At 41.6% G+C, this 23375-nt stretch overlaps 1 protein-coding gene and 1 pseudogene across 1 annotated transcript in view; one reads left to right on the forward strand and one right to left on the reverse strand.

Annotated features, from left to right (window-relative positions):
• Positions 1–23375, reverse strand: part of ARHGAP15 (Rho GTPase activating protein 15) — a 677426-nt gene that overhangs the window by 552300 nt on the left and 101751 nt on the right. The window contains exon 5 of the mRNA XM_059704560.1: positions 6790–6877. Within this exon, the coding sequence (XP_059560543.1) occupies positions 6790–6877 (88 nt within the window). The remainder of the gene's footprint in view (positions 1–6789; positions 6878–23375) is intronic.
• LOC132237995 (small ribosomal subunit protein eS6-like) lies at positions 1944–2679 on the forward strand (annotated as a pseudogene).

Below are 23375 nucleotides of genomic sequence, written 5' to 3' on the forward strand. Positions count from 1 at the left end.
GCCAGCCAGTGCCCTCCCCTGATCAGCCTACCCAGTCACCTCCCAGAAAGGGAGGCCAGACTGCAGCTTAGGCTCGCTCCCTGCAGACATCCCCTGAGGGCTCCCAGACTGCGAGAGGGCGTAGTCTAGGCTGAGGGACCACCTCCCCCAGAGTGCAGGAATTTTTGTGCACCGGATATCTAGTTTGTTTATATTCTACATTTGAATTTAGGTCAGTTGAGCTTACAGAATAATGGAAAAAGTACTGCCTGAGAGTCTTTGGAAAAGATAAAAAAAGAACTGCCTGGCAAGCAGGTGTGGCTCAATGGTTGAACATCCACCCATGAACCAGGAGGTCAAGGGTTCAATTCCATGTCAGGGCACTTGCCTGGGTTGTGGGCTGGATCCCAGGTCAGGCGCATGCAGGAGGCAGCCAATTGATAATTCTTTCTCATCACTAATGTTTCTATCTCTCTCTCCCTCTCCCTCTCCCTTCCTCACTCTGAAATCAATATAAAGATATTTTTTAATGATAAAGAACCAATATTAAATGTGTTGCTTTTCTCCAATCCCAAGGGATTACAAAGAAGACTGCCTTTGCATATGTGCAATGTAATAGAAGAAAAAAACACAAAGAGTAAAGACTAATTATAGCATAGCTGTAGCCCTCCTATTATGTACATACTAGAGGCCCTGTGCATGAATTTGTGCACCAGTGGGGTCCCTCGGCCTGGCCTGCAGGATCAGGCTGAAACCAGCTTTCCAACATTCCCTGAGAGGTCCTGGATTGCAAGAGGGAGCAGGCCAGGATGAGGGACCCCACCAGTGCATGATTGGGGCCAGGGAGGGACGCAGGTTGGCCAGCCAGGGAAAGACCACAGGAAGGCTCCAGGGCATGTCTGGCCCATCTCACTCAGTCCTGATCAGCCATAGCCCAGCAGCAAGCTAACCTACCAGTCAGAGCATCTGTCTCCTGGTGGTCAGTGCACATCATAGCAACTGGTCATCCAGTCAACTGTCTGACCCCTGGTGGTCAGTGTATGTCCTAGCAAGCAGTTGAGTGGCCTTAGCATATCATTAGCATATTATACTTTGATTAGTTGAATGGATGACCGGACACTTAGCATATTATGCTTTTATTATATAGGATAACCTAAGAGGTTTAAACTGTTAGCTTAGATTGAGCTAATCAATCACTGGGAGTGTCCCAAGCCCCTTGAGAAAAATGCAAAATGGTCTGGAATAGGACATATTTATTCTAGGCCTCAGAGAATCTTCCATGATATTTCAATAACAATGATTAACACACAGGCAAAGATGACCAGACATAAAGGAAACAAAGTAATATGGGTAAGAGAACCAGCAGAAAGAGACCACAGCTTCTGATGTTAGAATCACAGGACAGAATATAAAACACTGCTTCCCAATTTAAAAAAAAAAAAAAAAGATTTCTGTTATAGTTGCAGGAAACAACTATAACAAAAGACAACGTAAATTTTAGAAATGAAAATTACAATAATTGAAATTAAAACAATGTTTATCACAAAGGGAAACTGAATTAATTAATTAGAATATAAAACAAGATAAATTATTTGGAAATTTCAGTTCAGAAAGACAAACATAGAAAAAAGGAGAATGTAAAACATCTTGAGAATAGAGTGAGCAAACTTAACATAGGTTTAACTAAAGGCTTAAAAGAAAATAAAAAAGAGAGACTATAAAATAAGCTACATTTGAAAAGATATTATCTGGGAATTTCCTAAAAAATATTAATGGCAGTTATACATAATTTCAAGAGGCCCAACAATCCAGGCAGGGGAAATACTAGTAAAAAGAGATTACATCTGCATGCATCATGGTGAAACTGTGGACAAGCAGTTAACTTCTTGATCATAGTAACAAATGACAGAAAGCAGTGGTGCTCTTTTTTTGTGGCACCTCAGAGGCAGTTGGCTGCTTCAGGAATGAAACTGAGCATTGCTTTCCCAGCCACAGGCTGCCAGAAACTCATTGACGTGGATGATGAATACTCACTTTGTACCTTCTATGAGAAGTGTGTGGCCACAGAAGTTGCTGCTGACGCTCTGGGTGAAGAATGGAAGGGTTATGTGGTTTGATTTCAAGGGTTATGTGGTGGGGATGACACATAAGGTTTCCCCATAGAAGAGAGTGTCTGATTGCTGCTGGGTAAGGGGCACTCCTGTTATAGACCAAGGCGGACTGGAGAGGGAAAGTGCAAATCTGTTCAGGATTGCATTGTGGATGCCAATCTCAGTGTCTTTAATGTACTTGTGTTTAAAAGAGGAGTAGAAAGATATTTCTGGTCTCACTGATACTACTGTGCCTCAATGACTGGGGCCCAAGAGAGCTAGCAGAATCCGCAAACTCTTCTATCTCTAAAGAAGACTATGTCTGCCAATATGTTGTGAGAAAGCCCCTATACAAAGACAGTAGGAACCTCAGACCAAAGCACCCAAGATTCAGCATCTTGTTACTCCACGTGTACTGCAACAGAAATGGTGTATTGCTCTGAAGACACAATGCACTGCATAAAATGAGAAAGAGGCTAAAGAATATGTTAAACTTTCTGCTAAGAGAATGAAAGAGGTCAACGAAAAATGTCAGGAACAAATTGTCATGAGACATAAGCTGTCCTCTCTGAAAGTTTCTACCTCTAAGTCTGAGTCCAGTAAAAAATGAGATTGAGTCCACTCAAATATAAGGACAAACATCAAATTTCAAAAAACAAACAAACAAAACATATGCACACACACACACGCACACACCAACTGTGGAATGATATATTAGATGTGATAAAAGAAAACCACTGCCCACTGAAAATTCTATATCCAGAGAGAATATATATTTCCAGACTAAGGGAGAAATAGAGACATTTAGAAACAAGCAGACACTGAGACAGATTGTCACCATAAGACCCTTACTACAGGAATTTCTCAGAATACACTTTAAACAGAAGGAAAAGTGATCCTAGAAGGAAGGTCTAAGATGCAGGAAGAAATAAATAGCAAAGAACATTGTAAATATTGGGCAAATGGAAACCAACATTGACTCTATAAACGAGAATAATGTCTAGTGGTGTCAAAAAAAAGAAAAAGAATAAATTAAAATACCAAACAGCAAAAGCATATAAATTGGGGAGAGAGAGAGAGAGAGAGAGAGAGAGAGAGAGAGAGAGAGAGAGAGAGAGAGAGACAACAGTACAACAGTGTGGTGATTGTCGGGAGGGGGGGTGTTATAGGGGGAAGAGGGTATGGGGGGAATAAATGGCGGTAGGAGAAAAAATAGCCAGGCCTGCATGGCTCTGTGGTTGAGCGCCAACCGACAAACCAGGAGGTCACAGTTTGATTCCCAGTCAGGGTGAGCAATGAGTCTCTCTCATCACTGATGTTTCTATCTCTCTCTCCTCTTTTCATCTCTAAAATCAATTAAAATATATTTTAAAAATAAAATGAATAAATTACATTTTAAAAAGAGATAAATAGCCTGGCTCAGTTGGTTGAACATCGTCCCTTGCACCAAAAGATCGCCAGTTCTGGTCTAGATCAGGGCTCGTGCCTAGGTTGTGTACTCAATTCCCGGGGGGGCAGGGGGGGTGCAGAGCCTAAGAATGTCTAATTTGCAAACACCAGTAAAAGTGATTCTGTGTCTATTTTCAGGGGAAGGGCAACTTTCAATAAAAATGTGACATGATAATGAACTGAAACAACATCGGTGAGAATGAAAAATTGCCATGGAATGTGGTATCAGGCACAACATTTTGTGACATTCTGTATTAAATGTGAACGCCTTAAGGGGAAGAGTCAATGAAGGAAAATGTATATGGACATGCAGGAGGTTACATCTAAAGCCTCGAATGGAGGGATGGCTTCATTTTCAGAATTATTCAGTGCTCAGACACAGTATGTTATGCTGCCTATGAGTATACATATTTGTCTTCTTGGAGGATGTACATACTGGTGAAACTTGAATTAATAGATTTTCTCTTCTGTACGTGTCTGAATCAGTTCAATTGTAAAACTAACATTGGGGAACAATTGGGTTATAATAATTTTCTAAATGATGTACTATAGAATATCATAAATACATTCACATATTTAATAGAGTACATGATAATAGAATATAGTACGTATTTTATGGTCACTATGTGTCTTATTTTATTAACTAACTCCACTCCTTACTAATTATGCTGGCAGATAACACTATCCCCACTTTAGAGATGAGGATTCCAAAGCTCAGAGAAGTTGGGTAATGGTCAGCTCCTAATGGCAAAACTAGAATGGAGTTCACTGTGGTTGAACTTCGAAGTCCTGCTCCTCGCTACTTTGTTGCTTAGTTCACCACTGCATTAACATTCAAAGAGCATTCCTGTAAAGATTAAAATGCCACTTACTCTTTTAAACCACATCTGCACATACTCAGGCAATTTCTACTGACGCCTTGGAAGGAAGGACAGACTTTTCCCCAGAAGCACATGAACACCAGGACATGTGTAAGGGGGCACAAGAAAAATCCAGAAATTGGGGCATAAATCTCTTTCAAAACAAAACCACAGCATCTTTCATCAAGGCCTGGCAGTCATCGTATCGTTTCTCCGAGGCTGGAATTGGGAAATGTGGGCTATGCCACTAGGCCTTTAATACTTGGTTAGAAATGTATCCAAGAAGTTGACTAGCAAGACAATTCATGCAGCACAAACACGAATCTGTAATTCTCTCCCCCAATTACCACAGAGCACAGTTGGTTCCTGCCCTAAATTCCCTTTGAAGACAATGTGTGCCCAGGAGAAACCGTAAGATCATTGAAAACGGGGCCAGAAGTCATCAGTAGGGACTGCCAAACAACCACCAAAACCTGTTAACAAGTTTCTTCAAGGAAAACCTATTGTCAATGTACAACAATTTCGAAGGCTGAACTGGAGGCATGAGATTAGTGAGCTGACTTGCAAGGTTTTCCTATAATGTAAAAGGGAGCTTTAAAATTAAACAGCTGATAATTATCTTCTCATACGAGGGGATTAAAATAATAAATATAAACCAAATGCTTCAACTTGGAATCAAATCACCCCCATTTTCCCAGCACATTCACGTAAACTCTGCCCCAGTGGGATTTGGTCACCAGGGAGGAGGAAGATCATCCTCTCAGCAGCCCAACTCAGTTAGGCAAGTGGCTGCCCTCCCTGACTAACTTCCTTCCCCTTAGAACTCATTCAAGGGGAGACAAAGGGCCTATGAGGGGGTGGGGGCTGTTCTGTGCCTGGACCTTAGGGATACTTTATTTTCCTTAAAAAGATTATCTTACTGTGGCCAAAAAATAAAAAAAACAAAACCCTAAAACGAATTTCTGAGGCAGTTTGAATTAAAAATACAAAGGGCTGAGATATATTTTTAATTTATTCATAATTAGTTTACAGATTGGACTGCACCGAGATTCCAAAATCAGCAAGCCACTTGGGGATAAAGGCTATTGCAATTATCAGGAGCAAGCCAAATGCTACCTTTTGTTCTTACTAAAATCTTCTCCTTTAAATAAAAACGTCTCCTAGCAAACGATTTTCTATTTCCTATTTAAAGAGGATTACATAGCATACACGACTAGTGGCTGGAAAGCAAAGAACTTTCCATCGTTTCATTACCTGCCAAATACAAATTAGTTCATTGTGGTTGACTCCTGCCAGGCACCCCCTTCCCTGCCGCCCATCAGGCCGATGGGGTATGGCAGGTGGGTTCCTGCCTGCAGGCCTTCCTAATCAGGAAGCTGTCAGATACACTGCCTGCCCACTGTCTCCTACATCCTGTGGCAGCACTGGTGTTTGGGCAGCAAGGTTTAGAGGTTGAATTGCCCCAGTAACTAATACAAAATTGTTCCTACATACTATCACTGTCAAATCCCTGTGGGCACATATGAGGCCCTCCTCCAGGCACAATCAAGACACCCTACAAATTTCACTTTGTAATAACCAGAGGATACAGAAATTGTGTTAGCTCCATTAGATGGAGTCATGGATATATTCAGAAAGGTTAGTGGGATATAGTGAATGTCCCAGCTAGACTAAGATAAAAAATCACTTTGTTAACTTAGAGTGTTTCCTCATTGGTAGCACCCTAAATTAAGGTGCCATTTATAAACAGTTTATTATTATTTATTAATGTGTGAAGCACTTTATAGCATGCTAGATAACAACTTAAATTCATGTATTAAAGATGCACATACATGGTTTAATACGATTTACGTCTTATAATATTCTTTAAAACAGCTTCCCATAGTCTCATCCGTTAAGCATTTATTACTAATGCATTTTATAACACCCTTTATAATACATTATTTGAGCAAGTAGCTGCATTTAGTGATCATTTCATAAATAAGAATAAAGCACTTATAAATGGCACCTTAATTTAAAGGGTTACCTTCATATTACCAGATAGCTACTCACTATTCATCTTATTTTGTGATTATTCTCCAAATGCACCACTTAATAAAACAGACACCAAGTTCTATTTTCCCTTCATCTGATTAAAAGTTTATTGAGCCATTTCCTCCATCTGCTTTCAGATGGTGGTAGCTTGGATGTTTTAGTGTGATTTTTGCTGAATCCAAACTTTTTAAAAATATATTTTTTATTGTTGATAGTATAACAGATACCTCCCATCCCCCACTCCTCCCACTCCCTCCTTACCTCCCCCAGATCTTCACTACCTATTGCCCGTGTCCATGGGCTGTGCATAAAAGTCTAAATGTTTAATTCAATGGTATTTCTGTAAAGATGAACAATAGAAACAGAAAACTACCCACCATATTAGGCAGAGCCTGTTGCTTGGATTCTTTGTAAAATTCAATTTTTCGACTTGAAAGGACAATCCAGGAAGTAGACCAGTTTTTCCTTGGGGAAAAATAAAGGAAAAAAGCATTATCACTTAAAGAAATAAATAATAGACTAGAGGCCCGGTGCATGAAATTTGTGCATGGGTGTGTGTGTGTGTGTGTGTGTGTGTGTGTGTGTCCCTCAGCCCAGCCTACACCCTCTCCAATCTGGGACCCCTCGAGGGAAGTCCGACTGCCTGTTTAGGCCCGATCCCAGGATCAGGCCTAAACGGGCAGTCGGACATCCCTCTCACAATCCGGGACTGCTGGCTCCCAACTGCTTCTGTCTGCCAGCCTGATCACCCCCAACCACTCCCCTGCTGGCCCAATTGTCCCTAACAGCCCTCCCCTGCCGGCCATCTTGTGTCCACATGGGGGTGGCCATCTTGTGTGTTGGAGTGATGGTCAATTTGCATATCACTCTTTTATTAGATAGGATACAGTATGAGCAACATTTGGATTAAGTAGAGGCTATATTTTTAACTAGAATTCCTAAAAGTATTTTCTTTATTACAGTTGATAAGTGGTATGGAATTTGGGGAATATAAGGACAATCTGTAATTTTTAAAGATCGTGGCATTTATAGTAAAAGTTTCTCAATTCATATATCCTCCCCAAATACTTTTAAACCACTGAAAATCCAGTTTTAATGTATCCATGTTCCCTATAACACCCGCTCCATAAAATAGGTTCTTCCTCCAGCAAGCCAAATATAGCCTAAGTAAAAATAGGAATCAGAACACCTTCTTTCATTGTTACTTCTCATCATTGATTTAGTATATTTCTGAGTCTTAAAAACTAAACAGCTAATGTGTCACTGCCTAATTCAAAATATTTTTAATGTTGAATTTTACTAGAAATCAAAGAAATGCAAATAAAAAGAGTGAAATGCTTTTTTACCTCTTTGCCAATCAAATTGGCAAGAATTTGAAGGAATAATACCAACGGTTCTTGAACATGTGGAGAAATGTATTCTCCCATATAATATAACTAGCACATCTTTTCTGGAATGAATTAGGCAATATGCTTTATAAAAATCTTTAAAAATGTGTATATGTTTTGAGTAAACAAGTCCATTCTTATGAATTTAAATGTATCCTAAAGAAATCATCTCACAAGTTGTTAAGGTTGCATGCACAAGAATGAATTGGATCATCATTTCTTAATTCTCTACCTGAAATATCAAAAAAGAAAAGATTGGTATTTAAGCTGCACGTAACAGATTCCTATAATGAAATAAGGATCCCTATGCTGTAGAACAGGGGTGGGGAATGTCTGGCCTGAAGTCTGTATGAGGCCCCCGGAATCATTTGGTCTGGCCCTGCCAAGGCAACCACAGGCGGGACTCGAAATTCAATAAATCTAGGAGCGTTTTTCATAGCAACATAAATTTACATTAAGTTAATTATATTAAGCAAATGATGTTATAAATATCCAAATGGCCCTTGGCAGAAAAAAAGATTCCCCACCCCTCCTATAGAAGAATATTGACATGAGAGGATTTTAATGCAGACCATAATACAATAGGCAATTTATAACACTATGCTATTTACCTAAGAGTGTCCTCACACATCCCAGCCTCTTCTTATTATTAATTCTTATTCATTGGAAGTTTGAATATCACATCCTCCAATGTGCCTTCTATAACTTCCTCACATAGTGTTTATGACAAATAAAAATTAGTTTTTATACATGTCATTTCTATCTCCTTATTTTTAAAAAGCCCCCAAAATGATAAAAAGTATTTCATCTTTACAGAAACATTCCCAAGTACCGAGCACAGTGCCTTGGACAAGTAGACACTAAATAGGGATTTACGGAGTCAATGATTAAACTTATCCATGGGGCGAAAGCTGGATATAACAACAGTTAATTCAGGTGGTAAAATCACAGCTTTTAATTTTCCTTTGTATTTCTTGATGTTTATCAAGATAAGTTTCTACCCAGTATATCATACTGCTGTAATTTGCTTTGGTTTAACACTCATTTCAAAGTATCTGACTTCATTTTACAAAAGTGGTTTAAAAAAGTTTACAGAAAGACTTTATTCAGGTCGATAGAAAACTACACAAAAATATGTTTTAAATGACCAGTCAAGATCTTTGTGTAATTTATTTCCACTTCTCCCTTAAGGTCTAGGGGCTTGATTGAAAGGACAGCTTTGACTCAATCAAGTTAATATCTACAAGATTAGGATGCTCTTACATGCCTGAAGCTATCTTACTAATATATTATCACGTTAAAAAAAATAACATGACAAACAGAAACAAACAATGTGTATTTTCCAACTTGCAAATATGAACACTATGTTCTTAGATCTACTTTTCTTCAAATGAATAGTCACTTTTTCGATCAAATGATAATAAAGATGCTGAGGGACAAACAGAAAAAACAAACAGGTAGGCCTTTTCTCCCCTTCGCCCTAGTGCCCATTTGTCCTTTTAGGTAGCAGCAAGTGAATAGAGCAGCCTTAGCCTTCTCTTCATGAGGTCATATTAGTTGGCCCCATAATATTAGGGGGGCCACAGATAGAGAAGAGGGAAACATTGGAAAGACTGCTGGTCTAGACTGGGCATCTATTATTTCCACCCCTAATTTTGACTGCATGTGATCAGACTATGTCGTATGTGCTTCCTGTCTGTAGCAAGTCCTGGATAAATAGTTTTGATTGGAATCTGCTTCAGATGTTGATCATTTATAGGACTTATTGGCATTATTCTTCCCTTTCTTAAATTTGGAGCTGGGACTGGTTAGAATCAAAGTTGCATGAAATTCAATTATCTCATGGTTCTACACTAGAACTTCGAACTGCCTTGAAATGTTCCATTAGGGAAATCTGAAGAACAAGCCCAAGAGGGTAAGAAATGCAGGTTTTGACGCCTTAGTAATAGGCACGGTCCTGACACTTTGCATACAGTGCTATTTTGTTTTGAATTTGTAAACTGCAAGCAATGCCTCGACAGCATTAGATTACGAGTAAAGACGTTCCCGACTGATTTAAAATAACTTTGTTTCATAAGGAAGAAGAAAATGATGTTCTCAACCGTCTAGTTGTCCCAGACTCACTTCATTGTTTCATGGCTGCTTCAAAATAATTGGCACAAATCATAGTCTGAGCACTTAGCATAAGTTTGATTGTCTAGTGGAAGTTTAGCTTCACAAAACAGATGTCAAAGGTACTAATATGGAAAACGTGGTTCTGAGGGTTTAGGCAACTTAAAGCCATGCATTTTAATTTCAGAGTCAAACCCAGTTTCTCTGACTCCAAAGCCTGTACTCTAATCTGTTCACTAATTTATACTGTCATTTTTTTTAAGAATTAAGCAGCACAGTCTTGGGTAAGGAGACTGTCAATGTGAGATTTTGTCACGGTTTTAGCCAAAATTCTCCAATCATAAAAGCTAGTGTGCATAACCTGTAACAAGAGATAAGCCATCCGAGCTCTCTTATAAACGATTTTACCTGATGCTAATTAGAAGGTTTGGGCAAAGGCCAGACACTCCCAAGCTCTCTCCTTCTCTTAGAAGTTGCACTGGCTTAAGAGTCACATGATGAACCCTTCAACTCTTCCTAAGAATCCAGAAACAGAGGCATGCTGCTAATGAGGCCACCTGAGTCTCATTCCTGCTATGCGATTATTCTGTGATGTGCAGACTCACCCACACTCAGTAGGGAGCATCAGACTAGGAAGTGACTGAGAATTCACTTCATGGGACCAACTTTTACCGGATGACTTAGATTGGAACCTTCCTCTGCTGAACGAAGTACTCTAGAGACTTGACCATCATCCTTACACTATCTGTCCTGTCCATCTGAGAGGTTTGTCCATCTGATAGGTTTGGCTCATTGTGTTGCTGTAGTTCTTAGAGTATTAGTGGAAGAGCTTCTTAACCTCAGTACTCTAACACATTGAGCCTTTTGAAGGCGTTGTCAGCTCTGGAGAGAGTGTGAAAAGTATCATTTGGCAACGTTTTGCTTTGACTTGAACCTTTATTTCATGCTTTCTGTATGCAATGAAATCCTTATAGGTGACTGTTGTTCATAAAGTAAGCTTAGCCAGAACAGGTGACTCTAGCACCATCTAATGAAACTCTCAAAATAGACCTTTTGAGGATGAAGCCGTTTTCAGGATGGAACATAGGACCCTCTACTCTCCCAGTTCCCCCAAAGAGACGTCATCCCTAACCTGTTAGGGCTTCTCCGCTTCTGGATACAGAATCTGATATTTAGTAGGTGCCTGCTGAAAGTTTTTGAGTAAAAAAATATGTATTTCGGGAAGGTCACACATCTGGATTTTTCCTGCTCTGCGTTTGCTGTTATTCATTAACAAGGACTACTAAAGCACTTATCTCCTGCATTTCCTGTTTCTGTTTCTTAGTTCCCTAGGGTTTTGATATATCAAGCCTAGCATTAAAAAAAAAAAAAAAGATTTAACACTCTGGTTTAGTATATTTTGGCTAATTTATCATTCTCGTGCCAATACCTAAGCTTTCTAGAGGTCTTCCTGACTTTTTGGACTTGTGTCAATCAGATGATCTGGTATTTTATATGCATCAACTAATTTAATTTCTAAGCTAATCACAAGTATCTACTGAGCACCTACCACATGACAGACATAGTTCCGGGACTGGATATATAAAGGCAAATAAGACAGACCTTAAGAAGTCTACCTGTAACTCAGAGGAGTCAGGGAATAAACATGGAAACAAATAAATTCTCCAAACAACATTGGGACGTGGGTAATACACCCATTTTACAGGTGAGGAAACTAAAGCTTAGTGAGGCTGCAGAATACCCAAGGGCACAGAAATCATAAATGTGGGATTGAGGTCACATATCCTGGACCTTCAAGGCCATGTTCATTCTACTGCATCAGCTGTCTCTAGAACAGGTCGCATGCAACTCTTCCTTAGTCCTATAAGTCACGGGTATGCAGAGCATCACAAAAGGCTCTGAGAAAGGAAGATACAGAACTGTTGTCACTAGTTGAATGTCTTTCTTTTTGGAGAAAGGTCACTTTATAGCCTGACCTGGGCTGTCCTGGAATGATAAATTGCAAGCCCTTTTATTCCTACCTCCCCATGATGGCCACGAGGTAAATGTATTCATTGGTTGGAGCCAATTAATGTCTCATCTTAAATAAGAGAACACTTTTTTTTATTTCCCACAAGGAAAGATAAAAAAAACCAAACACTTGGATGGACTTAAAGATTAAGTAAGACACAAAGCTCAAGAACTATCCCACTTCATTAAGTCAGAGGTCCTAGGAATAGGTGAGCCAGTCTCCCCACAAATTTACAGGGTATCAGTCATGTGAGGCATTGCTATTGAGGGTAGTGACTCAGTGCAGGAAACAGATACAAGAATTGCAGGCATTTACTTTAATTTTTTTTTTTTGTAGAAAAACAAATCGCATCTAAGGGGTCAAGGTGCTTACTACAATTAGGAAGAGGAACTACATTCAAATAAAGACTGATTTATGCAATTAGTGAGACACTTAAAGGGCTTTCTTAAAACAAATTGTGAGTTGTGAAGGTGGAGAAACAAAAAGAAAAACACAAACAAACATAAACACAAACAAACAAAAGAAAAGAACAAAAAACAAAACAAAACCAAAAAAAATAACAAAACTCTATAGGCATCAGCTTGGCTTAAAACTCTTTGCATTCTACAACATGGACACCGGATGGCAGCACATAATAACAGCAACTTTGTAACTGCTTATCTGAGGAACCCTTGATGGAGAATGCCCCTTAAACTACTCATTATGATTATAAGAATGTCAGCTCGAGCTCCAGGTTTTACACAGTCATTTGCTCCAGCATTAAACTTTGAATCCTACGCTCACCTCTCTTATGCCTCCTTGGATAATGAAAGGGTTGCTAACCAAAATGCAAAGGAACATATCTGAGATTTCTTGGTAAATTTCAGACCTTCTTTGGGCTGCCTGCCTTTGTTCGCTGACTTGGTCACACTGGATTTGACTTGAGTTCGCACCCGGGGAGGGAGTGAAAGTAATTTACTCTAGTGTCCCTGGCTAATTTACCACAAAATCACTCAGATACTGTTAAATGTTCTGACTCGTTCTCAAACTGGTGCGTTAGAAACTTAATTCTTCCTTCCCATATTTTAAGCTTCTTATAACTTGTCATGTCTAAAAGGAGGGTCAAATAGACATGGAGGTATAAATATACACGTCTCTGCCAGTACTGCAAGAAACAGAAAAGCTTTACATATTCAAAGAGCTATCAGATGTTGGAAATTATAACGGAGCAGATGAAGAAAATCATAAAACCAAAGCAACCTTTAACAAGTTTACTTCCACATTATGTGGTCTCCAAACCTTCCTTCTAGTCCTCACTACTGCACACAAAAAGAAAGACAGGTTCAGCCTGGGATGAATTACTGAGGTCCCGAGCAGAGAGTGCTAAAGAAAAATAAGTCAGAAGTGTACTTTCATATCACATTCTAAAGGAAGTCTATTCTTAGGAACAATGGTTTAAAAAAAAAGAAATAAGAAGAAACAAACCAAAGGTCTAATAGCAATGGGCCCTGGGGTGAAAATGGCACCAGTGGACATACCCTGCACCACCTTTATTGCACTTCCTCCCACCCCCCTCCTCTGCCCACTCCCCACCCCATGTGTGCGCACGCACACACACACACATGTACTTCTCAGGCCTATCTGAAGATCAGAGGGAGAAGGGACATGTGACTAGATGTGCAGAGCTACGAATAAGACAATGAGACGACGAAGGGGGCAGGCATGAAGGGAGAGTGCAGAGGGAGAGACAAGGGCACTGAGAGAGCATACATGCTGCCAGGTGCCTTTTGTAAATTAAAGGATTGAAAGTAACTTTTCACTATTGTCTCAGAGCTTCAGAGAGGCTGGTGCTCCTTCTCATTTGGGATCTGGAGGCCCCAAAGGAAGGAAGCACTAATCTTCATCAGAAAAACTAAACCATATTTTCAATGTATACAATTAAAAATTAAAGTTGAATGATGAATGCTTTAGGCTTTCAATCCTGTCTGTGATCACTGGGGAAATTTGTGGAACTTCATTTCAAAATAAGGCTAAATCTGTGGTCCTTTATGAATGTAACATATAGCCAAAGTGTCCTCCTTCCCTGTACCCACTCTTGCTCATATTCAGAAATAGGTCAAACTTTTCTTAGAAAGAGAAAATATATGAAAGAAGGAAGCTAAAGAAAGAAAAATGGGGAGGAAGAGGAACAAAAACAAGGACACAGTACATGATGTGGATGACATTATTATGGATTTCTGAGTAAAAAACTTTATAAATATTAATAAAATAAAGTTTCTAAGTGGCAATTGAAACCCTTGGTACTGTCGATGATACAAAATAAAAGAATGGTTTTTCACTCCCTGGACTCAAAAGGCTTCTAGCAAGAGGGAAAAAACTAACCTATTTCAAACAGAGGCTGAGGCTAAAATCTTACACTAATCTTTTGTACAATAAAGTTTGGAAAAAAGGAGAGGTTAATACAAGTGACCAAGTTTCTCTACTTGTAAAATTGAAAATAATAATACAGCCTATCTTAGAGTATTATTTCAGTATTACTGGTAAAACATTTAGCCAAGTGCTTGACAGAGTAAGTATCTATAATAATAAAAGCATAATATGCTAATTAGACTGGACATCCTTCCGGAAGACCTTCCAGACAAATCCCGGGCTCCGAGGGAAGCCTGGGTCCCGGGTGCCAGAGAGAAGCTGGTGCCTGCAGCCAGAGGAAAGAAGGCCTACTTTTGCATGAATTTCGTGCATCAGGCCTCTAGTTTATTAATACTATTTACTAACTCATCAAGATGTATAAACATATATGAAAGTACCTTGATAAGTGGGTAAAAAGTTATCAAACAAAATTTTACATAGAAAATACAAATTATAACAATTACAGTTATAATCTCTATACATAAAGAGCCATGGGCCATCACATCCGAAACAACCGAATGTATGACAGAACAGGCTGTGTGGGGCGACCAGACCGGCAGGGCGGTTAGGGAGAGATGACCAAACGACTGAACACCAGGCTGCATGGGGCAACCAGGCTGGCAGGAGGGTTAGTTAGGGAGGACCAAATGACTGAGCAGCAGGCTGTGTGGGGCGACCAGGCCGGCAAGGGGGTTAGTGAGGGACGACCAAACAACTGAGCAGGATGCTGCATGGGATGACCAAGCTGGCGGGGGGGGGGGGGGGCAATGAGGGGCAACCAGGCTGGCATGGGGTGCAGTTGGCGGCAATCAGGCCAGACAGGGGGCAGTGAGGGGCGACCAGACCGGCAGAGAAGGGCAGTGGGGGGTGACCAGGCCAACAGGGGAGTGGCAGTTGGTCATGACCAGGCCGGCAGGGGGGCCGTGAGGGGAGACCAAACCAGTAGGGGGGGCAGTGAGGGGTGACCAGGCCAGCAGGGGGTGCAGTTGGGGGAGACCAGGCCAGAAAGGGGGCAGTTGGGGGCAACCAGGTCGGCAGGAGGGGCAGTGAGGGGCAACCAGGCCAGCATGGGGGAGGGCAATTGGTGGTGACCAGGTCATCGGGGGGGCAGTAAGGGGCAACCAGGCTGGCAGGGGGGGGCAGTTAGGGGCGACCAGGCCGGCAGAGGGGGGGCTGTTGGGGGCAACCAGGACAGCAAGGAGGGCAAAAGGGGTGACCATGCTGGCGGGGGGGGGGCAATTAGGGACAACCAGGTCAGCAGGGGGGCAGTTATGGGTGATCATGTCGGTAGGCAGCGGTGGTTAGGGGTATCAGGCTGGCAGGGGGGGCAGTTAGGGGTGATCAGGCAGGCAGGTAGGTGAGCAGTTAGGAGCCAGCAGTGCTGGATTGTGAGAGGGATGTCCGACTGCTGGTTTAGGCCCGATCCCCAGTCGGACATACCCTGAGGGGTCCCAGACTGGAAAGGGTGCAGGCTGGGCTGAGGGGACCCCCCTCCGTGATGAATTTCATGCACCGGGCCTCTAGTGTAATAATAATTTAATATTTACTAAATTATCAGTGGGATAAAGTTACCCATTTTTAAGGTTATGATCAAACTGAACATTTTGTTGGCAGTTACAAAAAAATACAGACTTCTTGGGCAAGAAATATAATCATACATGATAGGCATTTTTTAAAAATAAAATGGTCATGTGATTTAATCAAGTAATGCAGGGTTAGCATTTACCTACAGAAAATATAAAAGAAAAATTGACAAGTAATAGGAGGTTTGCAGCAATTATAACTATTTTAGTATAAAACTGGAATCAATTTAAAAATCAAATAAAAGAGGAGTGTAGAATGGATTGGTGTGTTACAGTCTGATCAACATGGTGGAATATTATATGTTACTAGTGGCCCAGTGCATGTATTTGTGCAAATTGAAAGGAAATTAATTAGAAGAAAGATTCGTGTAGTAATTACATTACTGCAAAAAATTACATATCAAAATATATATATAATATCCTATCTAATAATAGAGAAACATGGTAATTAACCGTAACTTTGCTACCCTTCCCATTGGCTAATCAGCGAGATATGCAAATTAACTGCCAACCAAGATGGCAGCCAGCAGCCACGCAGCTGAAGCGAACAGGAGGCTTACTTGCTCCAGTGATGGAGGAAGCCAAGGTTCCTGCCTGCTGCTGCCAGCCTCTGAGCTGCAGTCTAAGAAACAATGTTGCAATTATAGAAGCTAAACAATCCCCAGAAACCTGCTTTCAGCCGCCGGCCTTGGAGCTGGAGCTGAAACAGTGTTTCAATTATAGAACCCAAACAAACCCAGATACCTGCTTTCAGCAGCTGAGGTCTCAGAGCTGGAGCTGAGCCTCAGAGCTAAAGCTGGCTCTCAGCTCCAGTGACAGCCATAGAAGGTAAATAAATCCCAGAATAACAAAAAAAAAAAAAGAAAAGAAAAAAAGGAGAGGTTGGGAGCTTCAGTCACCTGCCAGCCTGAAAACAGCCCTCAGTCCCTCACACAGACTGGCCAGGCACCCCAGTGGGCACCCCCACCCTGAAGGGAGTGTGACCAGCTGCAAACAGCCATCATCCCCTCATCCAGGCTGGCCAGGCACCCAAGCGGGACCCCATCCCTGATCCAGGACACCCTTCAGGGCAAACCAGCTGGCCCCCACCCGTGCACCAGGCCTCTATCCTATATAGTAACAGGGTAATATGCAAACTGACCCTAACAGCATAAGGACTGGGAATGACTGGTCACTATGACACACACTGACCACCAGGGGCCAGACGCTCAATGCAGGAGCTGCCCTCTGGTGCTCAGGGTGCTCTCACATGGGAGGAGCTCTGCTCAGCCACAAGCCAGGCTGATGGCTGCCAGCACAGTGGTGGTGGTGGGAGCCTCTCCTGCCTCCTCAGAAGCACTAAGGATGTCCGACTGCAGCTTAGGCCTGCTCCCCGCTGGCAAGTGGACATCCCCTGAGGGCTGCTGGGCTGCCAGAGGGATGTCTGATTGCCATCTTAGGTCCAATCGTCTGGGGAGTGGGCCTAAGCCAGCAGGTGGTCATCCCCTGAGGAGTCCCAGACTGTGAGAGGGCACAGGCCGGGCTGAGGGACCCCTCCTCCCCCACGAGTGCACAAATTTTTGTGCACCGGGCCTCTAGTAGTATTATAAAATTAAAATACAAAATGTTTTAATATTGCTAATTGCCCTTTCTTTATAATAGAAGTGTCAGAGATGAAATAAAATTAGTAAAATGTATATGCAAGTAGTAAATTGATTAATAAATAAACAACATGATATAAAAACAACAAAGACATATAAAAATAACAAAAAATGATATAAAAACAACATTGATGAAAACAATGATTGATAAATTGATTAATAAATAAACAATAACATGACATAACAACAACAAAGACATGATATAAAAACAACAAAAACATAATATAAAAACAACATTGATAAAAATAATGACTGATAAATTGATTAAACTTATTCTACTATCTCCCTGTACACCACATTAAGAGTAAAAACACTTTCAGAGTGCTTGACTAATTTCTCTTGTGATGAAGTATTTACAACTTTAACATCACAGACTCTTCAAACTCAAGAGAAAGCAACATATAACTGACCACGTCTGAAAATGGGTTCAGGTGGGACTATTCCTACCCTGTCTAGAGTTTGCCCTTGTGATTTATTAATAGTCATCGCAAATGCTGGCATCACGGGAAACAGCTTCAGAGGTACGTTGTTCCAACAGTTGGTCTTCAGATACATTCTGGCATCGCGTGTGATTGGTGCCAGCGAGAGCTTTATATGTATTGTGCATGTGCAGGTCAACGTTTATTTTTAAATTGTCAGTTTGCGTCATATGTACCGGCTGGTCAGTTGGTCGGACGCTCGGAGGGACGTATGGTCAGTCACTTAGTCTTTTATATATAGATTATACATGATGACTATATCCACAATGTTCAATTTGTAAAGTATTTATAATACAGACAAAAGAAGCCCCAAAATAATAGAGTAAGATTATGCAACACATGGGATCATATTAAAGATGTCTGGTCCTTGAGAACTTTCATCAGGAAGGTAAATGGATAATGAGAGAGAGTTGGATGAGATTTTTGCAAAGTCTAATGCTGACAAGGTATTACTACCTAAAATATATTAGGAATTCTCTCTCTCAAAAAAGTCAGAAACCCAATAGAAAATAGTCAGATTTTAATGCAGAGGCAATTCTCAGAATGCAGAACCTGACTGACTTGAACGAGATAAAGTGATGCTCAACTGGAATACTAATCAGAGGAATAAAAATAACAGCAACACTGAAGTAATGCTCTATCGACTTGCCAAACTGAGAGGTATATGAAGCTGTGTGCTGATAAGATTATGGTGAGACAGAGCTCTTCTGCATTGCAGAAAGAATGTGAACATATGCACTCATTCAGGAAAAAGTCTGGCAGCAGCACTCAATGGATTTATAAGTGTGTGTTCCTTCTATCCTGCAATTCTTTCCTCCTGGGGATATGCACTGGAAAGAATTCCTAACAGGTTAGTAAGGAGCCGTATATGTGGTTTACTGCAATGTTGTTTGTGATCAAAGGAGTTAGGGACAATTTAGGTGCTCACTCTGGTATTTGTACACAATGGCAAAATGGGCAGCAGTTGGAAACAATGAACTCGTTTTAAGTGTATGGATATAGATAAATATCAAAACAATAACATTAAATTAAACTAGTAGGAAACAAAATGAGGTTTATAAGAAAAAAAGGCTTATGTAATTAAGAACACATTCACATACACACAACTACACACTACTTTCTAGAAAACCACACATATAGCCAATTGAATGTACGGAGAGTGAGTCTGACGAACACACATTTTACAAGGGACTGAAGTGAGGATTGAAGACTGAGAATAAAGTAAAACTAGCAATGGGCCCTCCCCAGAAAATGTTAATACAAGACCACACACTGAAGAGTACAATCAACTCAATTCTGTGCACCTGAAGTTAAAAAACAAAACAAAACTAAAATTTATATAACTTTAAATGAAAAAAGCTGAAAGGATTCATAACGGCATGCAAACTGACTAAAATAACAATAAGAGTACAAATTAATGTTTATGTGAATTTAAACTAGAACACAGGCATGGGATGCAAACTGATTAAAGTGATAACAAATGAAACAAGCACAATGGTATGTAAACTGACTGAAACGACCTAAAACTGATTCCCTCTGAGTCAGCTAAGGAAAGAGCTGTTTCACTTCTCTGCTTTTTCTTGAAATCACCTTCAAAGAAAGAAACTCACAGGATTAGTTTATGGATGTGTTTTCTTGTTTTTTTTTTCTGCCAAGGGCCATTTGGATATTTATGATATCACTGGAGGCCTGGTACACGAAATTCATGCATGGGGGTTGGGGGAGCTCTCAGCCCGGCCTGCACCCTCTTGCAATCGGGACCCCTTGGGGGATATCCAACTGCCAGTTTAGGCACGACCCCAGTGGCAGTTGGACATCCCTCTTGCAATCCAGCACTGCTGGCTCCTAACCACTCGCTTGCCTGCCTGCTTGATCGCCCCTAACCACTCTACCTGCCTGCTTCATTGCCATAACCACTTGCCTGCCTGTCTGATTGCCCCTAATCACGCTGCCTGCCTGCCTGATCAACCCTAACCACTCGCCTGCCTGCCTGACCACCCAAACTGCTCACCTGCCTGACTGATTGCCCCTAACTACTCGCCTGCCTGCCTAATTGCCCCTAAACACTCGCCCGCCTGCCTGATTGCCCCTACCACTCTGCATGCCTGCTGGATCACCCCTAACCACTCTGCCTGCCTGTCTGATCGCCCCTAACCATTCGTCTGCCTGCCTGATTTCCCCTAACTGCTCACCTGACTGCCTGATTGCCCCTAACCACTCGCTTGCCTGCCTGATCACCCCTAACAGACTTTGCCTCAGCCACCGCCATGGCAGCTTCTTCTGAAATGACGTCTGGAAGGTCGTTTGATTGTCCAGTCTAATTAGCATATTACGCTTTTATCATTATAGATTTGCGGGCCATACAAAATTGTCAACTTAAAAATTAGCCTCCTGACAGGTTTTGCTCAGTGGATAGAGCGTAGGCCTGCGGACTCAAGGGTCCCAGGTTCCATTCCGGTCAGGGGCATATACCTTGGTTGCGGGCACATCCCCAGTGGCGAGTGTGCAGGAGGCAGCTGATTGATGTTTCTCTCTCATCAATGTTTCTAACTCTCTATCCCTCTCCCTTCCTCTCTGTAAAAAAAAAAAAAATCAATACAATATATTTTTAAAAAAATTAGCCTGCTAGGAGAACCAAGATGGTGGCATAAGCAAATGCCTGTACTCGCTGCCTCCTATAACCAAATCAAAACTAAAATACAGACCAACCATCATCCAGAACCGCTGGAAAGCTGGCTGAATGGAAGTCCTACAACTAGAGAAGTAAAGAAGAAAGCACACTGATATTGGCAAGAGGTGTGGACGCGTGGAAGGGGCTGGTCCGGGAAAGCACGGGTGTTGCTATTTTAATCTAGAGGGAGATCATCCCTGTGGAGGCTTCCCAGAGGAGTAAAGGGTCCCACCCCACACCAGATGCACAGCCCAGGGTCCCAGAGCTGAGAAAAGAAATCCCTATAGGCAGTAAGATCTACCGGTTGTAAAAATCAGTGTAGATTGGGGCTGAGTGACACACAGGCTCCTGGAGACCCAGCTGCTCCTCTTAAAAGGCCAGAACTACGAACTGAATTTACAAGCTCTCACTTCCTCTGAGCTCCAGTGCTGGGCAAGGCTCTGGGGGATCCAGACACATATGACTGTCTGGCATTGGAGCAGAAACTCTGGGGTGGCTTTCTTCCAGATGGAGGTGCTCTCAGTGGTCATTGTTCCCGTACTGAGACCTCCTTGTTGCAGAGCTGACTGGCAGCCATTTCCATTTGCTGTGCCCTGGTGATTGCCTGAGACCCTGCCTCACCCAATTACAAGCCCACCCAAGCTGTGGGCAAAGTCTCTTGCATATGAATGGCCTGTCCTTTCTCAGGCTAAAAACTTATCAACAAGCTGCACCTTGGTCAGGGAGCACCAAACGTATCAATAAAAGGCCCAAGGCCCAGCACCAGCCTGCCTTGCTTCACAGCTTGCTCTTATCTGGGCACTTCAAAACCCAATACAAAGAGTAGGAATCTGCAGATCTCTCTGTAGCTCCTGCTGGGTGGCCCCAGGCAGTGGCTGACTTTGCATCTCCCTGGAGACCCAAGAGCCAGTGTACCCAGTGGTCAGTGTGAGACCATACCAGATTAAAACTCTTTATATCTATAACTGACACACTCAAGAGGCAGACTTAGTGAGCACCAAAGCCCCACTGAAGCAAGTCCTGTTCCATAAGGGTGTCTCTTGCACAGCAGCTCTCCCACGGTAGTCACAGTTGGTCCCCACAGCCAATTGACCTGGAGGTCAATTCCTCCCAGTGACACCAACAGCAATCAAGGCTCAACTACAACAAGATTGTGCACACAGCCCACAAAGGGGTGTACCTAGAGTGTCCAACTCAGGATATTGGGGAGGCTGAGCCACTGGGCCCTATAGGAAACCTACTACACAAGGCCACTCTATTAACTCAAGGAGACTTAGCAGCTCTACCCAATACATAGAAACACGCACAGGGAAGCAGCCAAAATGTGGAGACCAAGAAACATGTCACAAATGAAAGAAATGGAAGAAAGCAAACTACTGGATATAGAGTTCAAAATCACAGTTATAAGGTTACTCAAGAATCTTCTAAAAACCTCCAAGGCACTTACTGAGACTTTCAAGGATCTTAGTGAGGATGCCAAAAAAAAAAAAAAAAATGGAAAAGGACCAGTCAGATATAAAGCATACACTGACTGAAATAAAGAATAATATACAGGGATTCAACAATAGACTAGAGGATCCTGAGAATCAAATCAATGATTTGAAATATGAGGAAGCAAAAAACACCAAACCAGAAGAGCAAAAAGAAAAAAGAATAAAAAAATATGAAGATAGTGTAAGGAGCATCTGGGACAACTTCAAGCGTACCAATATCCGAATTATGGGGTTGCAGAAGAAGAGAGAAAGCAAGATATTGAAAAGCTATTTGAAGAAATAATGACAGAAAACTTCCCCTAACTGGTGAGAGAAAGAGACTTACAAGTCCAGGAAGCACAGAGAACCCCAAACATGAGGAACCCAAGACACATCATAATTAAAATGCCAAGGGCAAAAGACGAAGAGAGAAACTTAAAAGCAGCAGAGAAAAGCAATTAGTTACCTACAAGGGAGTGCCCATATGACTGTCAGCTGATTTCTCAACAGAAATTATCCAAGCCAGAAGGGGGTGGCAATTAACATTCAAAGTGATGCATAGCAAGAACCTACAACCATTACAACCAAGATTACTCTACTTAGCAAAGCTTTCATTTAGAATGGAAGGTCAGATAAAGAGCTAAAGAGTTCATCACCACCAAACCAGTATTGTATGAAATGCTGAGGGGTATTCTTTAAGAAGAGGAAAAAGCTAAAGATAAAAATGTGAACAACAAAGTGGCAACAAATACATATCTATCAACAATTGAATCTAAAAAATCAAATGAATAAAAAATCTGATGAACAGAATAAACTGGTGAATGGAATAGAATGAGGGGCATGGAAATGGAACAGACAGATGATTCTCAGAGGGAAAGGGGTGTGGGGTGCAGGGAAGAGATTAGACAAAGATCTTATATGTATTTATGCATTACCTATGGACACAGACAATAGGGTGGCCAGGGCCTGGGGTGGGGTGGGAACCGGGTGGAGGGGAGATATGGGAGGGAAAAAGGGAGACCACTGTAATAATCTCAACAATAAATATTAATTTAAAAAATAGTCTGCTATATTTGGTTAAATATTTAATTAATTCACCCCTAATACCTCCGCAGGGACAGATCATATGCGGGCCTTATACAGCTAGAGGGCTGGATGTTCCCCACCTCTGGTTTATGAGCAAGGACACTATATGCCTTGTCTCCCAATGTGAATACGT

This window comes from Myotis daubentonii, chromosome 7 (assembly GCF_963259705.1).
Source record: "Myotis daubentonii chromosome 7, mMyoDau2.1, whole genome shotgun sequence".
Classification (NCBI taxonomy): domain Eukaryota; kingdom Metazoa; phylum Chordata; class Mammalia; order Chiroptera; family Vespertilionidae; genus Myotis; species Myotis daubentonii.